General features: G+C 36.9%; 4 protein-coding genes across 6 annotated transcripts; 1 reads left to right on the top strand and 3 right to left on the bottom strand.

The window, feature by feature from the left end:
* Nucleotides 1-2,210: 2,210 nt before the first annotated feature.
* Nucleotides 2,211-17,466, bottom strand: LOC111605095 (potassium voltage-gated channel protein Shal). 3 transcript variants are annotated; one of them, XM_023323434.2, is made up of 6 exons: nucleotides 17,152-17,466; nucleotides 6,872-8,442; nucleotides 6,311-6,473; nucleotides 6,054-6,242; nucleotides 3,255-3,407; nucleotides 2,211-2,428 (listed from the first exon to the last, which is right to left on the bottom strand). In XM_023323434.2, exons 2-6 carry the CDS (start codon nucleotides 7,984-7,986, stop codon nucleotides 2,333-2,335), a joined length of 1,716 nt encoding a protein of 571 aa, XP_023179202.1. In that variant the 5' UTR covers nucleotides 7,987-8,442; nucleotides 17,152-17,466; the 3' UTR covers nucleotides 2,211-2,332. The 3 variants fall into 3 exon arrangements, with proteins under 3 accessions (XP_023179202.1, XP_030080622.1, XP_023179203.1); XM_030224762.1 differs by lacking the exon at nucleotides 17,152-17,466 and adding an exon at nucleotides 8,926-8,987; XM_023323435.2 differs by lacking the exons at nucleotides 2,211-2,428; nucleotides 3,255-3,407 and adding an exon at nucleotides 5,580-5,881 and having other exon boundaries at nucleotides 17,152-17,460.
* Nucleotides 17,467-17,861: 395 nt separating this feature from the next.
* LOC111605091 (UPF0389 protein GA21628) lies at nucleotides 17,862-18,733 on the bottom strand. The gene is made up of 2 exons (XM_023323430.2): nucleotides 18,431-18,733; nucleotides 17,862-18,366 (listed from the first exon to the last, which is right to left on the bottom strand). The coding sequence occupies exons 1-2, from the start codon at nucleotides 18,619-18,621 to the stop codon at nucleotides 18,165-18,167; spliced, it is 393 nt and encodes a 130-aa protein (XP_023179198.1). The 5' UTR covers nucleotides 18,622-18,733; the 3' UTR covers nucleotides 17,862-18,164.
* Nucleotides 18,734-19,007: 274 nt separating this feature from the next.
* LOC111605090 (rRNA methyltransferase 3, mitochondrial) lies at nucleotides 19,008-20,404 on the top strand. Its single transcript, XM_023323427.2, has 2 exons — nucleotides 19,008-20,159; nucleotides 20,219-20,404. The coding sequence occupies exons 1-2, from the start codon at nucleotides 19,057-19,059 to the stop codon at nucleotides 20,367-20,369; spliced, it is 1,254 nt and encodes a 417-aa protein (XP_023179195.2). The 5' UTR covers nucleotides 19,008-19,056; the 3' UTR covers nucleotides 20,370-20,404.
* A 60-nt stretch (nucleotides 20,405-20,464) lies between these two features.
* Nucleotides 20,465-23,266, bottom strand: LOC111605089 (ATP-binding cassette sub-family F member 3). Its single transcript, XM_023323426.2, has 7 exons — nucleotides 22,723-23,266; nucleotides 22,443-22,666; nucleotides 21,728-22,375; nucleotides 21,494-21,667; nucleotides 20,940-21,430; nucleotides 20,788-20,879; nucleotides 20,465-20,721 (listed from the first exon to the last, which is right to left on the bottom strand). The coding sequence occupies exons 1-7, from the start codon at nucleotides 23,065-23,067 to the stop codon at nucleotides 20,569-20,571; spliced, it is 2,127 nt and encodes a 708-aa protein (XP_023179194.2). The 5' UTR covers nucleotides 23,068-23,266; the 3' UTR covers nucleotides 20,465-20,568.
* Nucleotides 23,267-23,337: the final 71 nt, after the last annotated feature.

The raw sequence follows: 23,337 nt of genomic DNA, 5'->3' as shown, positions 1-23,337 counted from the left end.
AATGAATCTAGCCATATTTGTAGATGAGTGTGTGAAGCTGGCAATAAAGTGCAACATCTGTGGGGTATGGCTAAAACAAATTACAGCCGCTGATATTCAATATGTAGGTAAGTAAGTATAAGTATATAAGTAAACGTAACCAAACGACCCGACTATATCACACAAAAAAATGAGAGAAAAAAAACGCTCTATACAAATAGCGAGTGTTATCTGTATATGTACTTTATACAGATATACAGATATATATGTATATATATTTAGTATAGATCTCGCAGCTAGTTTTATATAGCTGATGATGTATGATGGGAATTTCCGTTAGTTTCAGCTCTCTCTCTCTCGCACTCTCTCGCTGAACAATTTCGATCTGTGCCTCAAAGTCAATAAAAGAAAATGAATACTGGCGCATTTTGTTGTTGTGGAAGTAAACAGATTTCATTATTTATTATATTATTAATTTTTCGTTTTTATATATAGTTTTCTTTGTTGTTTGTTTGTTGTTCTGTTTAGACACAGAGCCATGGCAGAGTGTTTTAGGTGTCGTAATTCGAATTAAATATCACTAAAAATCAAAACAGAATTTCTTTAGATTAGATTTAGTTTCATTTTTGTTTTTCTTTTCTTTTTTCTTTTTTGTTCATTTAGAATATCGCTACAGGATCTGGCTCTAGTGGCCAAAACATGTTGTTTATTTTTAATTGTTGTAAATTTAATTTCAAGTTTTGTTAACTAAACTCATCATGTTGAATATTTTGCATTGGATTCGTTTGAAGTTGATTTGGGTTAGGCTTTTCTTTTACTTTTTTTAATTTTTCTTTAACAATATTTTTGTGTTTATTTTGTTTTTGTCGTAAATTAAATTTTGAGAACTTAAACTATTAGAAATAAATGCTAAAAATACAATTCAAATAGTCAACACCATAATTATAATCATAATAATTGTAATAATAATCATAATAAATTTATTATACATACATACAAGCTCAATTATTTATTAATATTATTTGTAATTTGTTTTAAGTATATTAAACTAATTTTAAATGTTTGATTTGGTTTAATTTATAATTAATTTAATTTTACTTTGAGTTTGTTAGAATTTGCTAAGAGTTTTAGGTTTTTTCATGTTTCATTATATATTTTTAATGCTTTCAATTAAAAGCCTCACCTACAGACACACACATACATACACAGTTAAATAGTTGCTAACTTAATTCTTGGAAGAAAGTTTCTTTTGCTTTATCGAAATATATTTTGATTGGTTTTTTTTTAAAAAAAAGGAGTTAAATGAACTGAAACCTTTTGGGACTATATATAAAAGAAATTCGAATGGGCTGATTAAATTATTACTATTAAAAGTTCTCATAAAGCTGAGTTAAAGTCGCGTCCTTTAGGGACTTGGAAGAAATTATACAAGAGAGAGAGCGAGAGATAGAGAATTGAACTTTATACTGACTAGACTACGGACCGTTTAAAAAATTCTTGAAATTTATTTATAATATATTTTTTATAATTTTTACTTTTTGTTTTCAATAATTAAATAGTTCATTTGGTTTTCGCTACTACACAAATCGTTCTCTTGTGTTTGCTCTTTTTTAGTTTTTCCTATTCATTTATTAATATTCCATTTTTCTTGGACCCAATGCAACTTGCTTGAGTGAGTATTCAATTAAATTTTTTATCAATCTATATTCGCAATGCTATTTATTTTGTATTATTGCCCGCTTAAAAACATACACAGTAAATTCCTCTAAAATGCGTCTGTTTCGGTTGTTGTTTTTTGGTTTTTTCTTTTTTTTTTTTTTTGTTTGTTGTCTTCTTGTCACCTATATAAAGTAAATAGTGTTGCATATTATTATTATTTTTTGTTGTATTTATTAACGGGGTCTCGCTAATCAAATCCGACTTTGCCGCTTCGCAATTAAGTGTAGTGTGTCTCATTATCTTTTTCTATATATATATATATATATATATATATATATATATATATAACTATGTATATATGTTTTATGTATATGTTTACCCATTCTTATGTGCAGCTTATGCATTGTTTCTGTTGTATTTTATTATTACATTTCACACATGCAGATGTTGTTTTTTTGTGTTTTGCAAAATTGAATGAAATTATTTTGCATTTAACTCGAAAATCAAATTTTAGAGATTTGGTTTTGTTTTTGTTTTAGATTACATTTGTTATTTGTAGTTATTTTGTTTGCTTTGTCTACAACAATTTCAATACTTTTTTTTTGGTTTAAAAACTTTTCAAGTTAGACTAAACGTAAGCATAAACGTAAATTAGCTTCAGCTTCTTCAGCATTAAACATAATCCACAGCTGGCTCAGAAGGATGCCTCCACCAGGTAGGTGCCATCCATTGGCTGATTGTTTTGGCTATTTTGAGCATTGCTGGCAGCTGGCATATACTTGCCGCAGGCCTGTAAATTAGAGCAAACAATTAATTAGATCTAAAGTCAAGAAGATGTCATGTGACTCTGCAAAATATTGTCAATATTAGTTTTATTGTTGGATTATGTTAAGTATCTACAAATTTGGTCTGTTTACTTAGGCGCTGAAAAGGAGGCAACGTTTTTATCAAGCAGCCGATGCCTGCGCCATTTTGTTTATCTCTCATTATCTAGATGGTGCTTAATCTTCTATAAGCTGCTAAATCTTATAGCTATGGCTGTGTTTTCTACTTTTCTTCTCTTATATAAAAAGTTGCCATTTATATGAAATTTGTTTGTTAGCAAAGTCTTAGCACATATTATTTCAATTTAAATAGAGTTTTGGCAAAGTAAATTTTTTTTATTTATATTAATGAATTATATTAGCATTTCAGTATAAAATCGTAATATATTCACGATGCTTGATAGACTAGATTTCCTATTAGTATCACACCCCAATGACTTACATTTCCTAATAACATTTTGCCTATTTTGCGCACATCCTAAAAGCATGCAACACTTTAGCACAATGTATTTACGTTGCCCGCTGTTAACAAAAGTATAGCATGCTTTTAGGCTGAATTGTTATTTTATGTGTGTTTGGTTTTGTTGGATAGAAATAGTGTAGATGATTGTGAACACACAAACAAAAGTAACAAACATCTAAGTACTTAGGGTTAAAAAATAGTTTGGCACCCACCTGCAATGCAAATACATTAACATACACTCGCGCGCACATACACACACGCAGTTAAACAAACTGTCACACAACATAAAATAGTTATAGGATATTTAGTATGTACAGTTGATGGCTTACCTGATAACGCCGCGAACAACAGCGACCGCAGCAGGATTGCAATAGGCCTGCAGCGCTGTTTGTCGAGTGGGCGGGACTAGCCATCGGCGAGGGCGAGCCCGGTCGCTTTGGCTGGCCATTATAGGGTATTTCTAACTCGACAAATTCACGATCCTGTTAGATTTGAGCATTTGAGTGTGAGTACCAGAAGAATTTTACAAAGAGAAACGTAGAATACATAGAGTACAATGTTTGGATTTACTTTTGTTGTTTGTTTTCTTTTTTGATTTTTTTTTTTTGTTTTCTTATACAATTCGACACAAATATACAGAAAGGAGTTAGGATGTTAAGCCAGGTTGTTATAAACACTCACACACACGCACACACACACACACAGAGACAGACAAAACACAAACACAGGATTGTATAATATATATATTTAGTAATAACAAATACTTATAGAGAAGGTTTAGTCAAAACAACAATCAGAACAATAAAGCTGGGAAGGGTACAAAAAATTGTCAAACATTAGAACGCTTAAATGTACATTAAAAGTGAGAGAGAAGGTGGGAAGGGGGCGGTTTATTATTCGGCACCTAAGCAATGACAATTTTACAAAAACACAATAAGAACTGTTTATTTTTGTTTTGTTTTGTTTTTTTTTTTTTTGTTTTAGTCAGGGCGAGGGCCAAGTGCTTAGCGCGGCGAGCGGGCAGCAGAACGAGCATAAGGCAGCAGGGGAAGGGAGTGAGTTTTGTTTTGTTATCAAAGCAAGCACGAGCGAGCGACTTTTCGGTGCGTTTTCAGCTAGCGGTTTAAAACGCGCGCGTTTCTGTTTAATGTTCGTTAGTTAGTTTTGTTAGATTTGTTGATTGTTTATTGCAAAAGAGCACTCAACAAATAGTTTGAGTTTGGTTATGTTATTAAAACTGATTTAAGATGTGTGACATATATCAAAGTAGTTGAAATAATTTGTTATTTAGATGCAAACTTTCTGTAAAGACAGCGTTATAAATGAATGAACTAAGCTTATACTAACAGCTTTTTGTATATATATATATATATATATATATATTGGTTACTCTAGTATTTGCTATCAAGGAAACCCTATAGAAGTGTGTACTGAAAACCTTTTACTGCTGCAGTCGACATTCACCTACTGAAACTTAGTCCACATAAAAATATATATTATATTAATATTCAAAAACTAATATTATGAGTATTATTCTATTATATATAAACTTAATTTCCATGACAAATACCGAACATTTTACTATCAGTCAGTGTCTATCAAAGTCAAAATGTAACTGACAAAGATTTGAAAACATTTTCTAAGTTTTTCTAATTCATTAACTTGAACTTCTCTCTATAAGCATGCTATATTCGACTAAGGTGTTCTTACATTTAAATCAATAATTGTTAAATATTATAGCTACGCTATAAATAAAATCTACTCAATTTGTTAATGGAAATTCCCTTATACAAATTCCATATCACTTTACAGTTTCAATCAGCCAATCTTTGCATATATTTTAGCCCATTTGGTAGGCGCTCTTTGGTTTCGAATTGTTGAATTTTTCAAATATTTTTTTAATGCTCTTGTTTTTATTTAGTTTCAGTTTTGTTTTGGTTTAGTGTTGACAGCCATCGACTGCGCTGTTTCAGATCTTTTTTATGGCATTCGCTGCTGGGCGCCTCTTCAAGCATTATATTATCCAATATTATTCAATAATTACCAATTAAAAGAACTTAAAAAAATATTAAGTTAAAATTGAACAGAGCGCAAAGCTTTCAGCACAAACCGTTTGCTGCTTGAATCAAAAAAAAAAAACCAAAATGAAAATGAAAATGAAAAAATAATAATAAAGAGAAAGATGAAATTGCAACACTTTAATGAGAATAAAAGAGATAGCTAGAGCAAGAGAGAGAGAGAGAGAGAGCTAAGGAAAGAGAAGAACGGAACATAAACTACTAAACCGAAAGCACTTACTTCTTCAAAATGTATTATTTACGGTTCGTTTACGATACTTTTTATATAGAAAGAAGTCACAGATATATATATATATATATATATATATATATATATATATATATATATATGATTTTATGATCTTTAATTTTTTCAACTTTATTGTAGGGCGCGCGTTTGCTGCTCAACTTAAACAAAAACGAAATCCCAATGCAACATGTGATAAACATGAAATAAAACTTAAACGAAAACACAAAATGCCACATTTATATATAGTATATACTTATATTGATTTATATTGAATATACAAATGTACAAAAATCATAATCAAGAATTTTGCACATCAAATGCTGAAGTTTTTTTCTTTTCTTTTATATTTATATGCATGTATGTGTGTATGTTTGTTTGATTTGTATATGTACGAAGTATTTGTTTAGCGAGCACGCACAAGATTTCTGAACTCTGGCACAGCAAATCCTCTACAACTATCAATTGAATTAGTGTTAAGTGCATTCGCAGTGGTTGCTGCTGTGGTCGTTGCTGTTCTTGTAGTTGTTGTTATGGTTGTGGTTGCTGTAGCTGTTCTAGTTGTTGTGTCGCTTGTCATTGCTTGCCTAAAGAGCAGAAGGCAAAGGTGCGAATTTTGGACTACTAGAAAGATATTCAAATGTTGCTACATCTGTCGGAAAGAGAACACACAGAGAAACAAAACAAAGATGTCTGATAAATAAACATGTAAACCAAAACCAGAACATAGAAAATGATAAGGAAAAATGACGACGAGAACCCAAACGACGCACGTTTGCCTGTTAAGTCCTGCAAATGAAAGCTATTGTATTAATTATACGCACCGTTGTCTTTTCAAGACACCGCAACAGATGATGATGCTGCAGCTCAAAGATGTCCTCATCCCTGTAATTATCATCCAGCTCAATGCCCGACTCTTGCGCTGCCCAACGTGCCTCCGCCGCCTTTTTCTTGTTAACGAAAGCAGCGCCAGACGAAGCCTTCGCAATGCGTATGCGCGCCAGCCGAGCTTTCTGTTAGTGTTAATAAAAATCGATGGAAGATAAAAAAAAAAGGGAGTGTATATGTTTGGCAGACATACCCGCTGCGCTTTACGCTTATCCGCACGCTGATTCTGATGATAAATTCTACTAAAGTTCGATACAATAACAGGTACAGGTAAGGCGATGACCAGCACTCCGCTGAGCGAGCAAACACCGCCAACTATTTTGCCAGCTATTGTCTCCGGCACCATGTCACCGTAGCTAAGGTTTGGTAAGGAGTGAAAAAAATAAATCAGATTAGGCAATATTCTCTATAATAAATAGCCTAAAAACCACATTGAATTTAAATTAACATTAAAATTAGCTTTTCAGTATTTTAGCAAAAAATATGCTATTTTTGGCAAATAAATCAAGTATTTCCTTGCCATTTTGAAAAAATACTAATATCCCTGTGAATAACTAACCAGAAAAGGGAATTTTCAAAGAATTGCCAATTAGGCTTTCATAACTAAGAGTTAAGTTGGCTGCGCCTTCATATTATCAAATTCATTGACATGCCATTTTGAGTAGGCTTTATAAAACGGCAATGCACATGGTAGCTACATTTAATATTTCATTGCAAATTGGATAATAAACACTGTTTCATCACAGTTACTTACCCCAACGTCGTCATTGTGACAATGGTGTACCAGAAGGCCGCCGGGATCGATGTGAAATTGGTGCCATTTACGTTTTTCTCGGCATAAAACATGACCGTGGCAAATATGATAATGGCCATGGCCAGCGAAAAGACAAGAAAGCCCAGCTCACTGGCGCATGACTTGAGCGTGTAGCCGAGGATTCGCAGACCCTGCGAGTGGCGGGAGAATTTGAAAATGCGAAAAACGCGGAATACACGCAACGTAACAAAGGCGCCGCTAACATCGTCGTTGTCCGTGATGCCCAAACCAATGTAGTAGGGCATGATGGCGACCACATCGATGATACTCATCACACTGCGCACAAACTTGCAGCGATCGGGCGCCGCGAATAGACGCAACAGATATTCGGCGGTGAAGATCATCACACAGGCGGTATCTAGGCAAAAGAACACAATTTTGTAGCGTTCGCCGCAGGGCAAAGTGCCGGCACGTCCAGGCCGATGGCCGCAGGGCACCGTCTCCACCACGTTCGCCATGACCGAGACAGCTATGAAGAAGCCGGTTACGTAGTAGAAGACCAGAGCACTGGTCGATGTGTGCGGATTCTCGAAGGCACGCCACATCTTCTGGCGTATGTTGGTTAGCTGCTGCAGATTCTGATCTCCATTCTCCGACAGCTTGTCATCCATGAGGCGTTCGGCGTTCTCGCGCTTGCGATCGCGATAGTCCTCATAGCAGCAATCACCAATGACATCTGGCAGGATGCCAAAGAAGGCCAATTCCTCGTCGTAGCTGGTGAGGCATTCGTGTTTCGGATAATGCAATTTCCCGGTGCGATAATAATTAAGTATGTGGCGAAATATATCCGGATCCCGATCAAAGAAATACTCTTTGCAATCCTCATCATAGAAAAACTCACGCTCATTCGAGCCGAGCAGCGTATCTGGATACTTTTCGAGTGTATTGCGCCAGGTCTCAAATCGTCGGCCGGAGACGTTTATCAATAGCTTCTCATCGTCCGTTTTGCGACGATCCTTCGGCATCGGAGGCGGTGGCAATGGATGCGTAGCTATCGGCACCCAACCGATGGCCGCCGCCCGTGCAAAGGGCAGCCAAGCGGCGACCGAGGCCATACTGTGTGGTGGAATGTTTCAGTGTCCCAAGACGATGCCGGGGTGGGACGGGGAGGCGATATCGAGGTAATCAGCGGTCAATGGATGCGTCTATCTCCTCTCTCAATCTCTTTAAAGTGCAGCTTTATTTGTCAATATTTATAATTTGGCTCACTTGGACTTAGTTCTAGTTAAAGCTTTCACGCAGAACGGCAGCTGGCTTTCTATTAGGCTTATTTACTTTGGATATAGTATTCTATTATATACTTCCTGGGCTCTGTTTTGGATGTGTTTCAGTTTCTTCTTCTTAGTTGTCCATAAAGGCTTTACATGTTGCTTGATTATTATTGTTGTCTTGTTGCTATTTGCAGCTGCTTGCCACGCATTTCTTTATTGCTTAAACGTATTGCTGTCATTTTCGCTTTTATTGTTTACGCCGGGGATATGGAAAGCTTGATGGTTCTATGCGCTGCACCACTGCAAATTGGCAAAAAATAGAAAAAAGAAAAACAGCAAACAATTAGTACGAAAAGCCACACAATTCATTTGCACATATTTGAAGCTATTGGCCAGCCCACACAACGGCACACATTAGCCGAGTCGGAGTGAAATTTAAATTGTAGCCACCCATTGAGACGCCCACGCACAGTGGGGCCAAATGGGAATGCGACACGCAATAAACAAAAATGTAATTTCAATTATTCATGTGCAGTAAATGCATAAGCTATTTATTTATAGAAATGCCAGCAAATAAACCGAAGTACAGTAGACACACATTGTCAAAGATCTGTAAATAGAGCATCTGAGGAGAAAAACTTATTTTACTCTGTTTTTTTTAAAGTGTTAGAGAGCATATTGGCTTTGTGCAGTAATCTATATATAATTACATAGATATCATTATTTAATTCAATTAAAATTCCATAACTTTTAAAATTTAATATCATGCCGACTGCGTAATACCCTGCCTTTAGTCCGAGGTGACTGACCGCGACTCGAAATGAGTTCAAATAGAAAATTGGCTTTAATTTTCGAGGCGTAAGACAAATATTGTTGCCTTCATTCCACTTTTAATTCACTTTTAATAAATACCAGCTGAGTATAAAGTAAATTTTTGAATTTTGATTTTTATGACACCATTTCGAGAGCACATTAAAAATGTTTTAAAGACTCCATTCAAAATAATGGATTTGCTTTAACAATTTCTATAAACAGCAAGCACATGTTCGACAATAGATGGCGCCACAGTACACATACCGTCTACATTCATGTACGAATTTTATGAATTACCACAAAAGCATTTCTGGTTATAAACCCTTGGAATTTCCGGCTCTAAATGCGTATGAATCGTATCATAAAACTTAAAGATTTTTCAAAATATATTTCGAGTTTGTTTACCTTATGTGCTGCGCAAAGCAGAGTTTTCACCTAATTCTTAATAATGATTCAATGGCCCAAATGCAGCATTCAATAACCAAGTTGTTGTCTAAATATTTAAACGAGCCACACACACGAACGCCGCCAGCTGGCCAAGTACATGAGCAGATATTGATAGAGATACAGATACAGATAGATATACAGCTACAGATAGAGATACACATTTGAGTACTTGCCCAAAAGTTTTTGGGTGATTTTAATGAGTCTCTTGTACTTTCCCCACAGACCAGCAGCAAGTCGGACGGACAAAATGAACGACGACCAATCGACCCATCGACCCAACTGGCTTCCATCTGTCTGAGCGCGTGGGTTAATGGGTGGCATGAATGGCTTGTGTGGGCGTTGGGTTGATGGCATCTAGCTAGCTGCTTGCTGGCCACAATTTGTAGCAACAATTTATGTGCATTTCAATACAGTTAACACCCCGAAACGGTCCCAAAGTCATTTTGCAACTACAATTAAATTTTAGGCATTAAGCGTAGCATCTCAAAGCCAAGGCCCAGCCAACCAAACCCATCCGCTCGCTCTCAGCGTTATTTGTCTTCAGCCATTTGACAAAAAGTCATTTGTTTCCATAAATGTCACATTTCTGGCGTGCTCTTGAAGTCTATATAATGTGTTTCTTTGATTTATATAATATTTACGAGCATGACTGGCACGATAGTTGTTAGCATTTAATAGATGACGGGTCGATATGCACCGAAATACGTATATGTATATGTATATATCATTAATATATATATGTATAGGAAAGTGTTTGCATATTTATGGGCGCTGTCAAATGGATTATGAATATTATTATTAATGCAAACCAAGGTATTCGACTTTATGTCTTCGCCGAGTGGCCTGGCCGTAACGAAAGCCATTAGAAGTTATTAGTTAGTTGATGGTCGTTAGAAAGCCGTTTGCAGACCAAAGGCTTAGGTTACACAAGTTGCGAATAGGATAGCTAAGGTGATATGATATGATGATTCAATGTCAGTGAATATATGAATATGTATAAATATATGTGTATATTTAACTATATGAAATATGGAAAGAAGTCAAGGTGACAAAAGGAAATCAAATGTAATATGTAGAATATATGTGGAAGTGAAAATATAGTAAAATGCGGACTATAAACTTATTGCTATAAAAATTATTATTGCATTGAAGTGTGTTTTATATATTCTATATATAATAGATTTATATAACGCAGATGACTATTGCTATTTTATTGAACTATTTGTCTATATAAAAGCTTGCGAGTACTAGAATTCAGTTAGGTATTGATTAGAAATCGAAACTGACTAGAAGCAAACTTAACTAAAAAGCATATGTTTTAAGTTCTTTCAATTTTATAAAAGTTAGAAGATAAAAGTGTCAATGAAGTATTTTTACACTTTTTGTTTTTGTAAATCATTAAAAATAAATAAAGTGAAGATTTATACTGAATGAAGCCTTTTTGGAGATGTTCTAAAATGTTATATATGAAATGATATAATTTTATATTTATTTCATGAAAGTGGCAAAAAAACTATGAACCATTTTAACGTTTCTTCCAAAATATATTTATTTCCTATTTTTTTTTAATATACAAGACAAAAGTTTTAATCGAATATGCAAACTTCACTTCACTTCTAAATTTTTTTTTTTTCATTTTGGAAAAGTTAAAAATTTTAAAGTTCCAATATTGAAATATTGAAAACTAATTCAAAATGTTATTTTCATTTTCTGATTTGATGATAAAAAATAAAATATTATAAATACATATACGCCAAATATAAAATATTTTTAGTATTATTATATATCTCATTATTTGATGTTCAGAATATAAAATATTAATTATTATTCATATATCATTAAATTGCATTCAAGTTCAAAGAAAGCAATTTCAATCTTATTATGAGTCCATTAAACAGTGCCCTGTTGTGCTTGACACATCATGACGCGATAAACTTAAAGCAGAAACTCTCGCTATGCAATTTCTAACAATACAATTACACATAATGCAATAAGGTTGGCCCTCAAATCAGGACTCTTGGCTTGCTTGTAGCGATGTACATTGGATAAACTAATAAAGTAATTGCATTTTATAGTTTACATTATGGCTGGGATGTTGGCAGCTCAAAGTGTCTAGTCGCCACCTGGTTATCACTCAAAATCAGCGCACATAGAAAGTACACACCAACTACACACACACACACATACACACTAGCACACACACTTCAGTATATAAGCTGGCACACTCTTCAAACAGTGAACAGACTATATCGACTTTTAGACTGACAGCTCTGTACACACACTTCTGCTTTGGCTCGTTACCTCAACGCTTCAATCAAACCGAACTAACCAGTGGGTTGAGTGGCTCTACTCTAACGACAGCAGCAGCAGCAGTAGCAGCAGCCGATGTGTCGGCCCTTAATGTTTTAATGCCACATTATCCTATCAACAATTCTGCTGCCTAGCATAGAGCTCGACCTTGCTTTCGGTTAGTGTGCCCAAATGGAAATTAATCAATGCCGTTTGCTTTGCTCTTCCATTGATGTTGACGTCGTCTTTGCTGACGTCGCTGACTGAGGCGCCTAGTTCAACAGCAACAACAACAGCCAGAATTGACGTGTGCGTGTTGTGCGCCATCAAAATAAATTGTCAAACATCAAATGGCTGGAAAAATAAGCCCAGCAGCCCAAAAAATAGCCAACAACAACACCTTATATGAGGCGGGAGGAGGGCCTTTAGGGTCGCGCACTTCCGTTACCTAAACAAAGGCGCCACATGTCCTTATTTTCCAAGCTTCATTAATTATTTGCATAGCTTATTTTAGCCAACTCTGGGTTTGGCACTATTTTCTGTTGTCGCCTAATTATATGTTTTTGTTGCTCTTGCTGCTGCTGCTGCTGTTAGCCTATTCAGGTTTGTTCCTTCAGCGTCTCAAGGTTAGCATAACTTTTGCCATGCAGCCACTGAGGAGGACAACAATGGGCAGCAGTCACATAATGATGCACATTCATCCATTCACAGCTCGCGCCCATAAACCAAACATTGTATACAATTTGTCTTTCAGCTGTTTGTCAGTTGCCCTTGCGCAACAGAAGAAAACGAGAATATAATATGATATAGTAGTCGTGGCAGGGGTGATTGACTTCTGCTTGAGCTTTGCTAGGGGCAAAAAATATAAACATTTCACTCGGCCGAGCGAGTTTACAAATCAAATATAAAAAATTTCAATTATAAATATTAAAAATTTTGTAAATATAACAACAAAATTTATATTATAAACAAAATCTTGTCTGCGTTATTTAAACTAAAAATAATTATTTAATTGGCTAAATAAAACATTTTTAATGTTATATTGTAGATGTAAGAAATTTTGAATATATACATTTTTATGACTCATTTTGAAATATTTCAAAATATAAAAACTAATTAGTTAATGAAAATAAAAACTCAAATTGTTGAAAAAGAATTAAATAATTAATAGTTGTTTTTGGTATTATTAATGTTGACAATTTTAAATTCAAAAATGATTCTTTGAGCAATATATATAATATAATATATTAAAATATATAAAATAGATAAAATATATATAAAATAGATAATTTATATATAAATATATATATACAATATATATTATTTAAACAACTTGCAAATATAAATTTTTATAATTGAAAAATAATTTTAATGAATGGTATTCCAAAAAAAAAAATAGAAATAATAAATCAAATAATTAAAAATAAAAATTAAAAAAAATATAAAAAATATATTAACTAAATTTTATATTAACAATTACTTTTTCTAAATTATCAACCAGACATTAAGCACAATTTTAATTGGCTTAATTTAAACTATTTTAATTTGACTTAAGATGAGCTATAAACATTAATTTAAAAATGCTCAGATCAATTTAAGATAATTTAAATTGTTTTAATAATAGTTCTAATTACTAATTTTTTCTGAAAAATATATCACCAAGCAATTATATTTTCTGCTCGTTTTGAAATGCGCATTCGCTTGCTTTATAATAATAATTTTACTACTTAAATAGAAAACAGAAATTTCATTCAATGCAGTTTTCATGCCACACTGTTTATAAACATGTGTAGTATAAATAAATATATATAATTTGGCAAAATTTCCCATTTCCATGTGCTTCAAGAAATATTATCAATTAAATATTCAAGAACATATGTATCTCGAATACGGCAGTATTTTCTAAACGATTTCCTTTTCATAAATTTACCAACATTTTTATATAGGCTATATAAATAAAGTGTATTCACAATTCGCTTGAGCACTTTGCCAAGCTTCATTATAATTTCCACAATTTTTTGTTGTATTTTTTTGTTTTTTTTTTTTTACCTTTTTTTGTAATTTTGTTTATTGTTGAGAGCTGCACAGCCCATTACCAGAAAGTACCTCCCCTAGCTTGTTAGTTAATGTATAAAATACACGTAAAATCTACGGAAATCCTGTGCATTTTTTGCGAGGAACCCAATTACGAGCCTTATTATGAGTTGACTTTTGCGCCAAGACTAAAGCTTTTTCTCTCTCACTCTCCCTCTCTCTCCCACTCTCACTCTCCAGTTCATTCTCACGCACGCTCCCTTGTGGCAGCAAATTTCTTATGTCAAGCGCCGGAACCGCCAAAAATTTGCAAATATTCTATATTGTAGCAAAATGAAATGAAAAGCCAAGAAAAGTCGATGGGACATTTGCAGAGAAACTGAAGATGCTTTCGGCTCATAAACGCATTTTTATGTCTGTGCATTTCCATTTTGTATTTTTATGGACACCACGTTAACAATGTTTACATTTAGTTGTGTTCTATATTTAAACAACAACAGCACACACACATGCACCCACACACTCACACGCACTGCTGCTGCTGCTGCGTCTGTCTTTAGTGTATTTTGTTTACAAGCAATTTTGTATGTTTTAATTTTTTTTTTTTGGGGTCTGCGTTGGCGGCATTAGAAAGCCAAAACTATTGAAAATTACCAAATGCAGGCATAGACCAGAGAACAGCTAAAGGGAGAGCCGAGAGGCGAGCCGAGTCTGCGCCTGCCCAGAGGCCCCAAGGGGACCGGGACGGCCATTTCGTATGTGGGTGGTTAATTTGGTTTGGGTCGCTAGGCGGCGGTATTTTCCTTCTTTTTTATATTTATTTTATTTTATTTTTTTTTGTGACTCGAGTTGGTCTTCGTCGTTGTCGTTGTCGCTGTCGTTGTCGTCTTCGTTGTCGGCTCAACATTAAAACCGTTTGTGCTGTATTCTGTCTTCTATAATTTTTGGGTTCGTGCTGCTTAAGAGATGCTTATGTATCCATTTGCCAGCGGCCCAACTCAACTCAATTGAGGTGGGGGCACCCTGCTTAGTTGCTGTGAGAATATTGAAAAACTTGCCTCATTGAGGATATTAGGAATGTTGATTTATCATTTATAACGGCAACAAATGACAATTTCAAGTAAGCACAGCCAAATTGATGGGCTAAGCCCAATAAACCGCAATCTACGAGCATCGGTTGATACCACAAGAATGTCTAATGAATTATTCCTAGCAAACGATATGAATAATTTATTATTTCTTATTTTCAATTTCCAATAAGCAATTTGATCTAATTTACAAAATAAGTTGCTTAAATTATGAGCTGGGCGCAAGACAATGCGACTTCAGTTCAATTTGGTCACATACATTAACTTATGTGTTGGCCAACAGTGCGTATGCTTATTATACATTTAATACATTGCGCATACGTCACGTTGTGCGAGTCGAAATGGGATTGCAAGCGAAACGCAATTTAGTATTTAAATTGCGTGCACACACAGACACCCACATTCGACAATCAGATGATGTGAAATGCTGCTACTTGCAAGGCCAAGCGGAACGCTGGCCATGTGCAAGTTACTGGCTCTAACAATAAACTGGATGCCATTCAAATTAATTGCAGAAGTCATAAAAAGCGTAACGACTTTACAGAGAGAAAGAGAGAGAACAAGAACGAGTTATCAGTGAAACGCATCAGCAGTCCCGAAAAACTTTTCGGTCGCATTTAACGCGCCACTGAGGAAAAGGCGCACGAGCAGCTATGGAAGGAGCAGTTGAGCAGGGAATGAAAACGTAACCGAAACAGAAACGTGCAAGTGACCCCAGCTCGGATAGCAGTCGATGGGCAATGGCGTAATTTATGTAGGCCCGCTAAGCCTTCTAAGCGTGAAATGTGATTATATCTGCAAATAATCACACATACTGCTCTGAGCCGAAGTATGTATACGCAGCGTATGCCAGGGCTGCCAAGCACACACAACTTGTCCAGCTCCGATAGAAAAATTTGAATGAACTAGCTAATAAAAATAAACAGTTTTTTAAATTAAATGTATATAAGCTCCGGTAGAAGTAGTAAAAAGCCATAAAATTAATCAACCATAGCGAATAAATAAGTCTAAAGGGAAAATGTTTACATTATAAAGCATAATTATGGCTTTGCCTTGCTTTGCTTTTGCATATGCGTATTCAAATAAATATTAATCAAGGCTGAACCACAATTATTTGTAAACATTTAAGTCTTAAACAAACGCAATTTCTAAATTATTTATCTAATAATGTCTTTTCATGAAAAGACGTCTAAGACGAACATATTTTCGCTTTGATAAGAATAGAGTAAGGCAAAGTCTTGGGAAATCCTTGAAAACTAGCGCGAAACCAAGGCGCACTTTAAAGCTGGCTAGGGATGTGCATCTCTGCTATTACAACAGCGACAACAACAACAATGCAGTATGCCCGCAGCCGCAGCAGCAGCAGCTGCTGTGCATTAAGCGCGTCATAAACGCGCGCACACACACGCACAGCAAGGCAGATGCACGTGCATGCAAGCTATATATCTGCAAGTGTTATATAGATGTGTGTGTCTCTGTGAGTGTATGTGTGAGAGAGTGAATGTGTGTGTGTGTGTATTAAAATGACTTTGTTGTTGCGCCAAAAACCAAGCCAAGGCTTTTTCGCACATTTGCGCCAGCAAATGGACTGTTTGGACTTAGCTGCTGCTGCTTACTGATTGCTGCTGCTGCTGCTGCTGATACTGTGCGCTCTTTCTCTCCTACAGACGACCTTCACTTTCACACACAGAGAGCGCAAAAACAGCCGCCGCGGCCGTCAACGTTAGTTTCTGTTGAATGACTTTTTGCTGCTGCCCAATGCATATTCAAAATATATTAATTAGGCCAACAACTTGTTGTTTTTGTTGTTGCTGTTCCTTTCAGTTGGCACTCAAATTCGTTTCAATTAGAAATTCTCTAAATTACTATTAGCAACATCATTTTTCATGTACAAGGACAATTTTGTATTCCTTTTCATTTTTGCTTTTTGTTGTAATTGTAGGTGTTCATACAAGAGACGACACGACACAGTCGTCTCGTCGTGCAACAACAGCAGCAACAACAACATTTGCGCGGATACACACATTTTCACAAATCAAAAAAGCAAACGAATGTTGCCACACACACACACACATACATATACACACTAAAACCACCCATCCACCCACACACACAGTTGCTTTTCGAAAAAAAAGTCGCTCACACATAGCGCTTCTAATGTTCTTTAATATGGATTTTCCGCTCCAATCTGTTTGATTAAGCAATTAATTTATTAATATTTCAATACGATTTTGTTGTTATTGTTTCTATTGTTGTAGTGTCTGTGGTCATTGTTATGCCACACACACACACACAGGCAGACAGATACACGCGCTTACAACCAGGCACTTACACTTACATTCATGTATATTTATATATGTGTGAGTGTGCGTGTGTAGTTTACATTTTTACACTTGCTCTCGTTTTAGCTTTTTTCCCGCTGCCCGCACATTTTTGCCTAACGCTGTTGGCTCTTATTTTTACACTATTTTTTGCACATTTCCTTTTCAGCGTTTTGCTTGCAATTTGGAATTTTTCTTCTTTTTTCCTTTTCTCTTTTGGTTGCTTTACTTAGATTTTCCTGCACGCACGATTTCCAAAGTCCCGTTGCGTTCAAACGTTCTCGACAAACTGAAAGAACGGAAAGTGAAAAGCGCGCAGTAGCACCAGCACCAGCAGAAGCAGCAGTAGTAGCAGCAGCAGAAGAGCGGCAGGGTTGTTGCTGCACCCATCTGCGCCTCCTATGTAGTCGCCTGCTGTCCACACTGCGCTCTCTTCGGCTGGCAATCCGGGACGTACGCTCTCTCTCCGCGCCGGCGTGCTGCCACCTGGCGCAAGTGGTGGTCACTGTTGATGTTTCAGCTGCGACACAGTGGTAATGGATATAAATAAATTGCATAAAAAGTTATCAAGCTTTCCAATTATAACATTTTAACTTAGTATTTTTATCTGACGCAATGTCTGTATAACCTGTTGAAATTCTTAAGATTTGACAAGATAAATGTATAGTATGGAGGATATAAACAAATATCTGTGCTAGAGGGTATTTTTTAGTCGAGATAGACTTCTTGGTATATATTTCTCTAAGCTGAACAACAAAAGCATCTTATTCATGCAAATAAAATTTAACTAAACATTTATTTCAGTGCAGGGTGTTCTACAATTAACAGTTGGCATTTTGATCAAACTAGGTGGATAAAAACTATTTTCATGAGTTTAAAAAATATCACTGTTTCAATTAAATTATTAGGCTCCTGCCCCACATGGTACTGAGCATTTTTTAAAAAGTTTTAAAAATACCAAATGGTTAAGGTTTACATTTACATTAATTACATGAACTACTTTTGAGGCATTTGGTATTTTTTATGATGATTATTTTGCTTCAGTTGCGCCGGCGGCTGTTTCGTTAAATTGCTTGTGCCATTCCAGATTCTGCTTTGTCACGGATTCGCCACGCTTAGCTGCTTGCTTTCCACTGTAGATCATAATGCCACAGCCGATTACGGTCAAGCCAATCATAATATTTGCCAACCTAATACGCATTTTGTTGCGGCAGCGCTCCATTTCCTCCTGGCTGTAAAAATATCAAGGCAACCTTTTACATTTCTAACTGGATTTCATAACTTTTAATTACATACCCTACAAAGGCTGGCACATCAGCTACCGATTTGTATTTGCCATTCCACACCAAGAAACGTTTCTCCAAATCATTTGGCTGATGATGTTTAATAGATTGCTTCAAGGATTGCGTATTGGTGAACGTGCGTTGCATCAGCAAATTCGATGCGCGCTTACCCAAAGCGGCAATTAGCACGGACTTAGTTAGCATTCTAATAAATCAACCAGATTGACTTATTATGAATCCAAAATGGTTTCAATTGGAAATTCTATCGAAGTTGTGGAACTTTATGCAATATTCGTGACAACCAGAGTTGTCACTGTCTCTAACACACTTGTTGAACGTTGCCACTGCGGCGATAATTTGTGTGTTAGTGCGGCACGTCTATTCACGAAATTTTGAGCTTCAAACACAATAAATATGTTTTTAATTTATATAGTTCTATTTTAAAATGATTTTTAATGTTAAAAGCCGTTCAGTCAATATATTCAAATCTTATCTAATTTAACACATCAATTATCATTATAGTGATAAGGCACAACAGTAAGCAATATCGGATGGTATATGGAAATGCACATCACTGTATTCGACCATCGATAGTATTATCGATTGTATATACGGTTATACCGGCAAAGATTTATAAAGATGTTTTATAACGTTCTTAAACGAGCTATTCAAACACACGTAAAATATGTGAATAATTACCATATAGTGCGGCTCAGCAGCAGCTCCTCTGGTGGTGTCAAAGATGACATCAAAGACGCGCTAGATATTGAGGCGAATTTGTTTGAAAACTCAATGTTACAACACCAGCCAATAAACACGCGGGAGGCTTTACGCAAGCACAAACCAACATTAATCAGTAAACAAACGAGAGAGCCAAAGAAAAAGATAAATAAAGCTGAAGCTGAGGCTATAACAGCAACACCAGCAGTCAAAAAGACAGTTCCAGTTGCAACGTCAGTTAAGCGTACACCTACTCCGCTTATTAAAGACACCGAGTTGAATTTGGAGTTCATGCGGCTTACCTTGCAGGATCCGTTAATGAGCACCTTGCTGACAGAAGTGCGTTCACGCAAACGTCGCGACAAGAACAAACAGATCATTATCGAGGGCCGACGTCTCATACAGGAAGCACTTCAATCCGGCTTGAAAATGCTTTCCTTATTCTTTAGCCAAAAGGATCAATTGGCCTTGTTGCGGGAACATGTGGCGCAGGCTCAGCAAAACGACAACACGCAAATCTACAAAGTGCCCCAGCATGATCTAAAAACATGGTCTGCGCTGGTAACACCACCTGGACTTCTGGCAATATTCGAACGCCCATCTTCGCAAGGTCTACAACAGCAGCAGGACAAAGATCCGTTACCCATTACAGTGGTCTGCGACAATATACGTGAACCCAACAACTTGGGCAGTATAATAAGGACCTGTGCTGCTTTGCCCTGTAGTCAGGTGGTCGTCACACACGGTTGCTGTGATCCCTGGGAATCAAAGGCGTTGCGCGGTGGCTGTGGCGGTCAATTCCGTTTGCCCATACATGACGATGTTACCTGGGAGCAGCTGCCACTACACATACCTCCGGAGATGGCCGATGATTGTCATGTCTTCATTGCCGAGAACAACCCAGAAAGGCCAGCGAATCTTGCACGCACGTCTGTAGACTATGCAGAAGTGGATCAGACAGGCGCACACAACATCCTCATTATTGGCGGCGAGAGTCACGGAGTTAGCGACGATGCTTACAAGTAAACATTCTATAAGATCGATTTTAATATATATACTACTAATGAATACCGTCTTCTAGATTCATGAAACTGGTGGGCAGCAGGGGCAAGTGCGTCTATATTCCTCTGGCAGCGGGCATTGACAGTCTAAATGTCGCATCCGCACTTACTTTAATATTATTTGAGCTACGCAAGAAACTAATCAATAAAACGCATAATTTGCAAGATTAGTTCAAATAGGTATACAATAATATTGATATAGGTTTATGTCAAAATATAAAGTCTATTTAACCAAACAGATTCTATACTTTAACATTCTTTATTTCGTTTGTTATTTTCTATATTAAATCCCTTTTGTTAATAACTTTGACATACTTCAAATTTATTGCTAAATTTTTTCACTTATTCGTTTTTATAAAATTATTAAAATTCAACTATTAGCTTCGATTTCCTTGTAAACCTCACGTTTATATTCATCTAGGCCGCCCTCAATAGCGCGCACCGTACGATTACCACAAACCCACAATTCCTTGCAGACGACTTTAATTAAACGTTCGTCGTGAGAGACCAGAATGACTCCACCCTAAAAATTAAAAGAGAATTCAATATATTATTAATTATATATATGATATTCAGTTTAAGCTCTTGCCTTAAATGCATTTATGGCTTTGCCCAACGCATCGATTGTTTCAATGTCCAAATGATTCGTCGGTTCATCAAGTACCAAGAAATTTGGTTCCGCTGCGTAAAAAAACGTATTTAATAATGTGAATGGTAGCAAGTGAATATATTAGAACATACCCATGCACATTTTTGCTAAGGCCACGCGTGATTTCTGACCACCAGACAAGCTGGCAATGCTTTGCAGAGCCAGTGGACCCGAAATACCAAAGCTACCCAATTGACGACGATACTCCTCATCTGGCCGCCCAGGGAATAGCTCCGCCAGCACACCCACACAGGTGACATTCATATTCAAATGGTCAACGTGATGCTGAGCAAAGTAGCCTATGCGCAGACCGCGATGCAGCACAATGTTGCCATAGATGGTGCTCAGTTGGCCAACAATAATCTTAAGCAACGTCGATTTACCCGCTCCGTTCTCGCCTACAATGCAAATACGGGAATCCGAAGTGGCTGATAGATTAACGCCCTTGAAGATGGGCAACGGATCCGTGGGATTGTAGCGGAATGAGACCTCTGAGATGGCCAGAACGGGCGGATTAAGCGGCTCCACTTCGGGAAATTTGAGCGTAACAATTGTCTCCTTCTCTACAGGCTTGAGCTCCGGCCTACGGTGTTAATTATTACATGTGTTTAAATCAGCTTGAAATTAGGATAAGAGTTCTACCTACAGCTTCTCTAACATCTTGATTTTGGACTGAACAGATGACGCCCGGTTCGCATTGTATCGGAAGCGGTCAATAAACTCTTGTACATGAGCCCTGTGCGCAAGTTGGGCCTCGTATTCGCGTCTCTGGGACTTAAGCTTTTCCGTCTTGGTCTTCTCAAACTGCTCATAATTGCCCCTGTAAAGATTTTTAAAAGTAGAATCTTGTGCGGTCGGTGCAGTCGTCATGTGTACTCACTTGTATGCCTCCAGCTCCTGGGAATGTAGATGAATGATGTCCGTTGGGACCGTATCGAGAAAGTTGCGATCGTGAGATACCACCAAAATGGTTGTTGGCCATGTTTGCAAGTAAGTCTCTAGCCAAATGATGGCTTTGATGTCCAACATGTTCGTCGGCTCATCGAGAAGTAGCAGATCCGGTTTGGAGAACAGCGCTCGAGCCAGAGCCAAACGCATACGCCAACCACCTGAGAATGATTTAGTCGGCCTCAGTTGCATGTCTGCATCGAAGCCCAGACCCTTAAGTATCACAGAAGCACGTGCCACAGCCTTGTCCGCCTCAATATTCTGCAATGCGGCATATGTTTCACTTAGTTCGCTCGACAGCGTCGTATCTTGGATTCCGCTGTTTAAAGCCGACAGAATTTCTTTCTCCCTTGTCAACAGACGCGTACGCTCCGTATCACATTCAAGGACACTTTCCACAGCCGATGTATCATCGCCCACTACCTCTTGTTCCACATGCAGCACAGAAATGTGCGACGGAATTTGCAACTGACGCTCAGCTATCATGCGCAACAGCGTTGTCTTGCCAAGTCCATTGCGACCAACCAAGCCATAGCGACGACCAAAGGATAACAACAAGTTCGCATTCTGCAGAAGAACTCTGTAAAAGATTAACCCGGTCAATATTATGAGAAATATATGAGATTTCGATTTGTGTGTCAACTTACTTCTCACCAAAAGCCAGGTCAAAGTTTTCAATTTTAATGTCCATGGATCGGTTGAGGCCCTTCTGATCCAGTTTGGTGTTCTTTTTGTTTGTCACCTGAGAAGCAGTGGCCGTTTGCAGTTTAACCGCCACCGGTACAACCCCAAGTTTAGTCACTTCCTGACGTTTCTCTTGTTTCTGCATCAACTTAGCTTCCGCTTTCTCCAACTTCTTAGAGTCTACTTTCTGTAATTGTGAAATTAGCCTTAACCCTGTCGTTATACCGCAGAAGGTTTACTCACATTAGCACCATCTTTGTTGACCACCCAAATACTATGCATTTCCTTATCCATGCGCTCCATATTCTTGGCCATCTCCTCAATGTTAACCGGCGCATTAAGCACTTTACGCTCGACATTCTTCGAGTTATTCTTCATGATACTGAAAAACTCGTCACAAAGCCCACGTATATTCTCCTCAGACCTTTCGCCATCAATGCCTTGGAGTATGTCGCCGACAGCATCGAAGATGTCATCGCACGTATCGAAATCTTCTTCACTGCCTGTTAGGACGCCCTCTACATAGTCCTTCATCTCATTGTCTATAGCCGGAAACTCACGTTGCAAAATAATTGCGTATTGACTCATCCTGTCGGTGTTGCTTGTTGCTGCTGTACACTTGACCTTGATCGCGCAATCCAATATTGGTTCCTGCACAATGGGACACACTAGCACTGGCCTAATTTAAATAAATTGATTATTATTATTATTTGATTAAGCACAGCCCCAATGTGTTGGTCGTTCATCAACGTGCCAACAAAAAAGAAACCCCAATCAGGGTTGCTCCAACTAATTCGATGCATCGATATCTTAAGTTATCAGAGCTTTGCTATCGAATGAAGCACTATCGATATAAGA

This window comes from Drosophila hydei, unplaced genomic scaffold, assembly GCF_003285905.1.
Source record: "Drosophila hydei strain 15085-1641.00,03,60 unplaced genomic scaffold, DhydRS2 tig00000001-arrow-pilon, whole genome shotgun sequence".
NCBI classification, from domain to species: Eukaryota; Metazoa; Arthropoda; class Insecta; order Diptera; family Drosophilidae; genus Drosophila; species Drosophila hydei.
This window is presented reverse-complemented; position numbering and strand designations above follow the sequence as displayed.

Excerpts from the sequence above, each read along its gene's own strand:
- LOC111605095 (XM_023323434.2), bottom strand. The coding sequence starts at position 7,986 with ATGGCCTCGGTCGCCGCTTGGCTGCCCTTTGCACGGGCGGCGGCCATC. Across the intron at positions 6,474-6,871 it reads GTCACAATGACGACGTTGGG|CTACGGTGACATGGTGCCGG; the intron begins GTAAGTAACTGT and ends ACCAAACCTTAG. Across the intron at positions 6,243-6,310 it reads ATAAGCGTAAAGCGCAGCGG|AAAGCTCGGCTGGCGCGCAT; the intron begins GTATGTCTGCCA and ends TAACACTAACAG.
- LOC111605091 (XM_023323430.2), bottom strand. The coding sequence starts at position 18,621 with ATGCTAACTAAGTCCGTGCTAATTGCCGCTTTGGGTAAGCGCGCATCG. Across the intron at positions 18,367-18,430 it reads GATGTGCCAGCCTTTGTAGG|CCAGGAGGAAATGGAGCGCT; the intron begins GTATGTAATTAA and ends ATATTTTTACAG.
- LOC111605090 (XM_023323427.2), top strand. The coding sequence starts at position 19,057 with ATGTTTTATAACGTTCTTAAACGAGCTATTCAAACACACGTAAAATAT. Across the intron at positions 20,160-20,218 it reads GTTAGCGACGATGCTTACAA|ATTCATGAAACTGGTGGGCA; the intron begins GTAAACATTCTA and ends ACCGTCTTCTAG.
- LOC111605089 (XM_023323426.2), bottom strand. The coding sequence starts at position 23,067 with ATGAGTCAATACGCAATTATTTTGCAACGTGAGTTTCCGGCTATAGAC. Across the intron at positions 21,431-21,493 it reads ATCAAGATGTTAGAGAAGCT|GCCGGAGCTCAAGCCTGTAG; the intron begins GTAGGTAGAACT and ends TTAACACCGTAG. Across the intron at positions 20,880-20,939 it reads CTTAGCAAAAATGTGCATGG|CGGAACCAAATTTCTTGGTA; the intron begins GTATGTTCTAAT and ends TTTTTTACGCAG.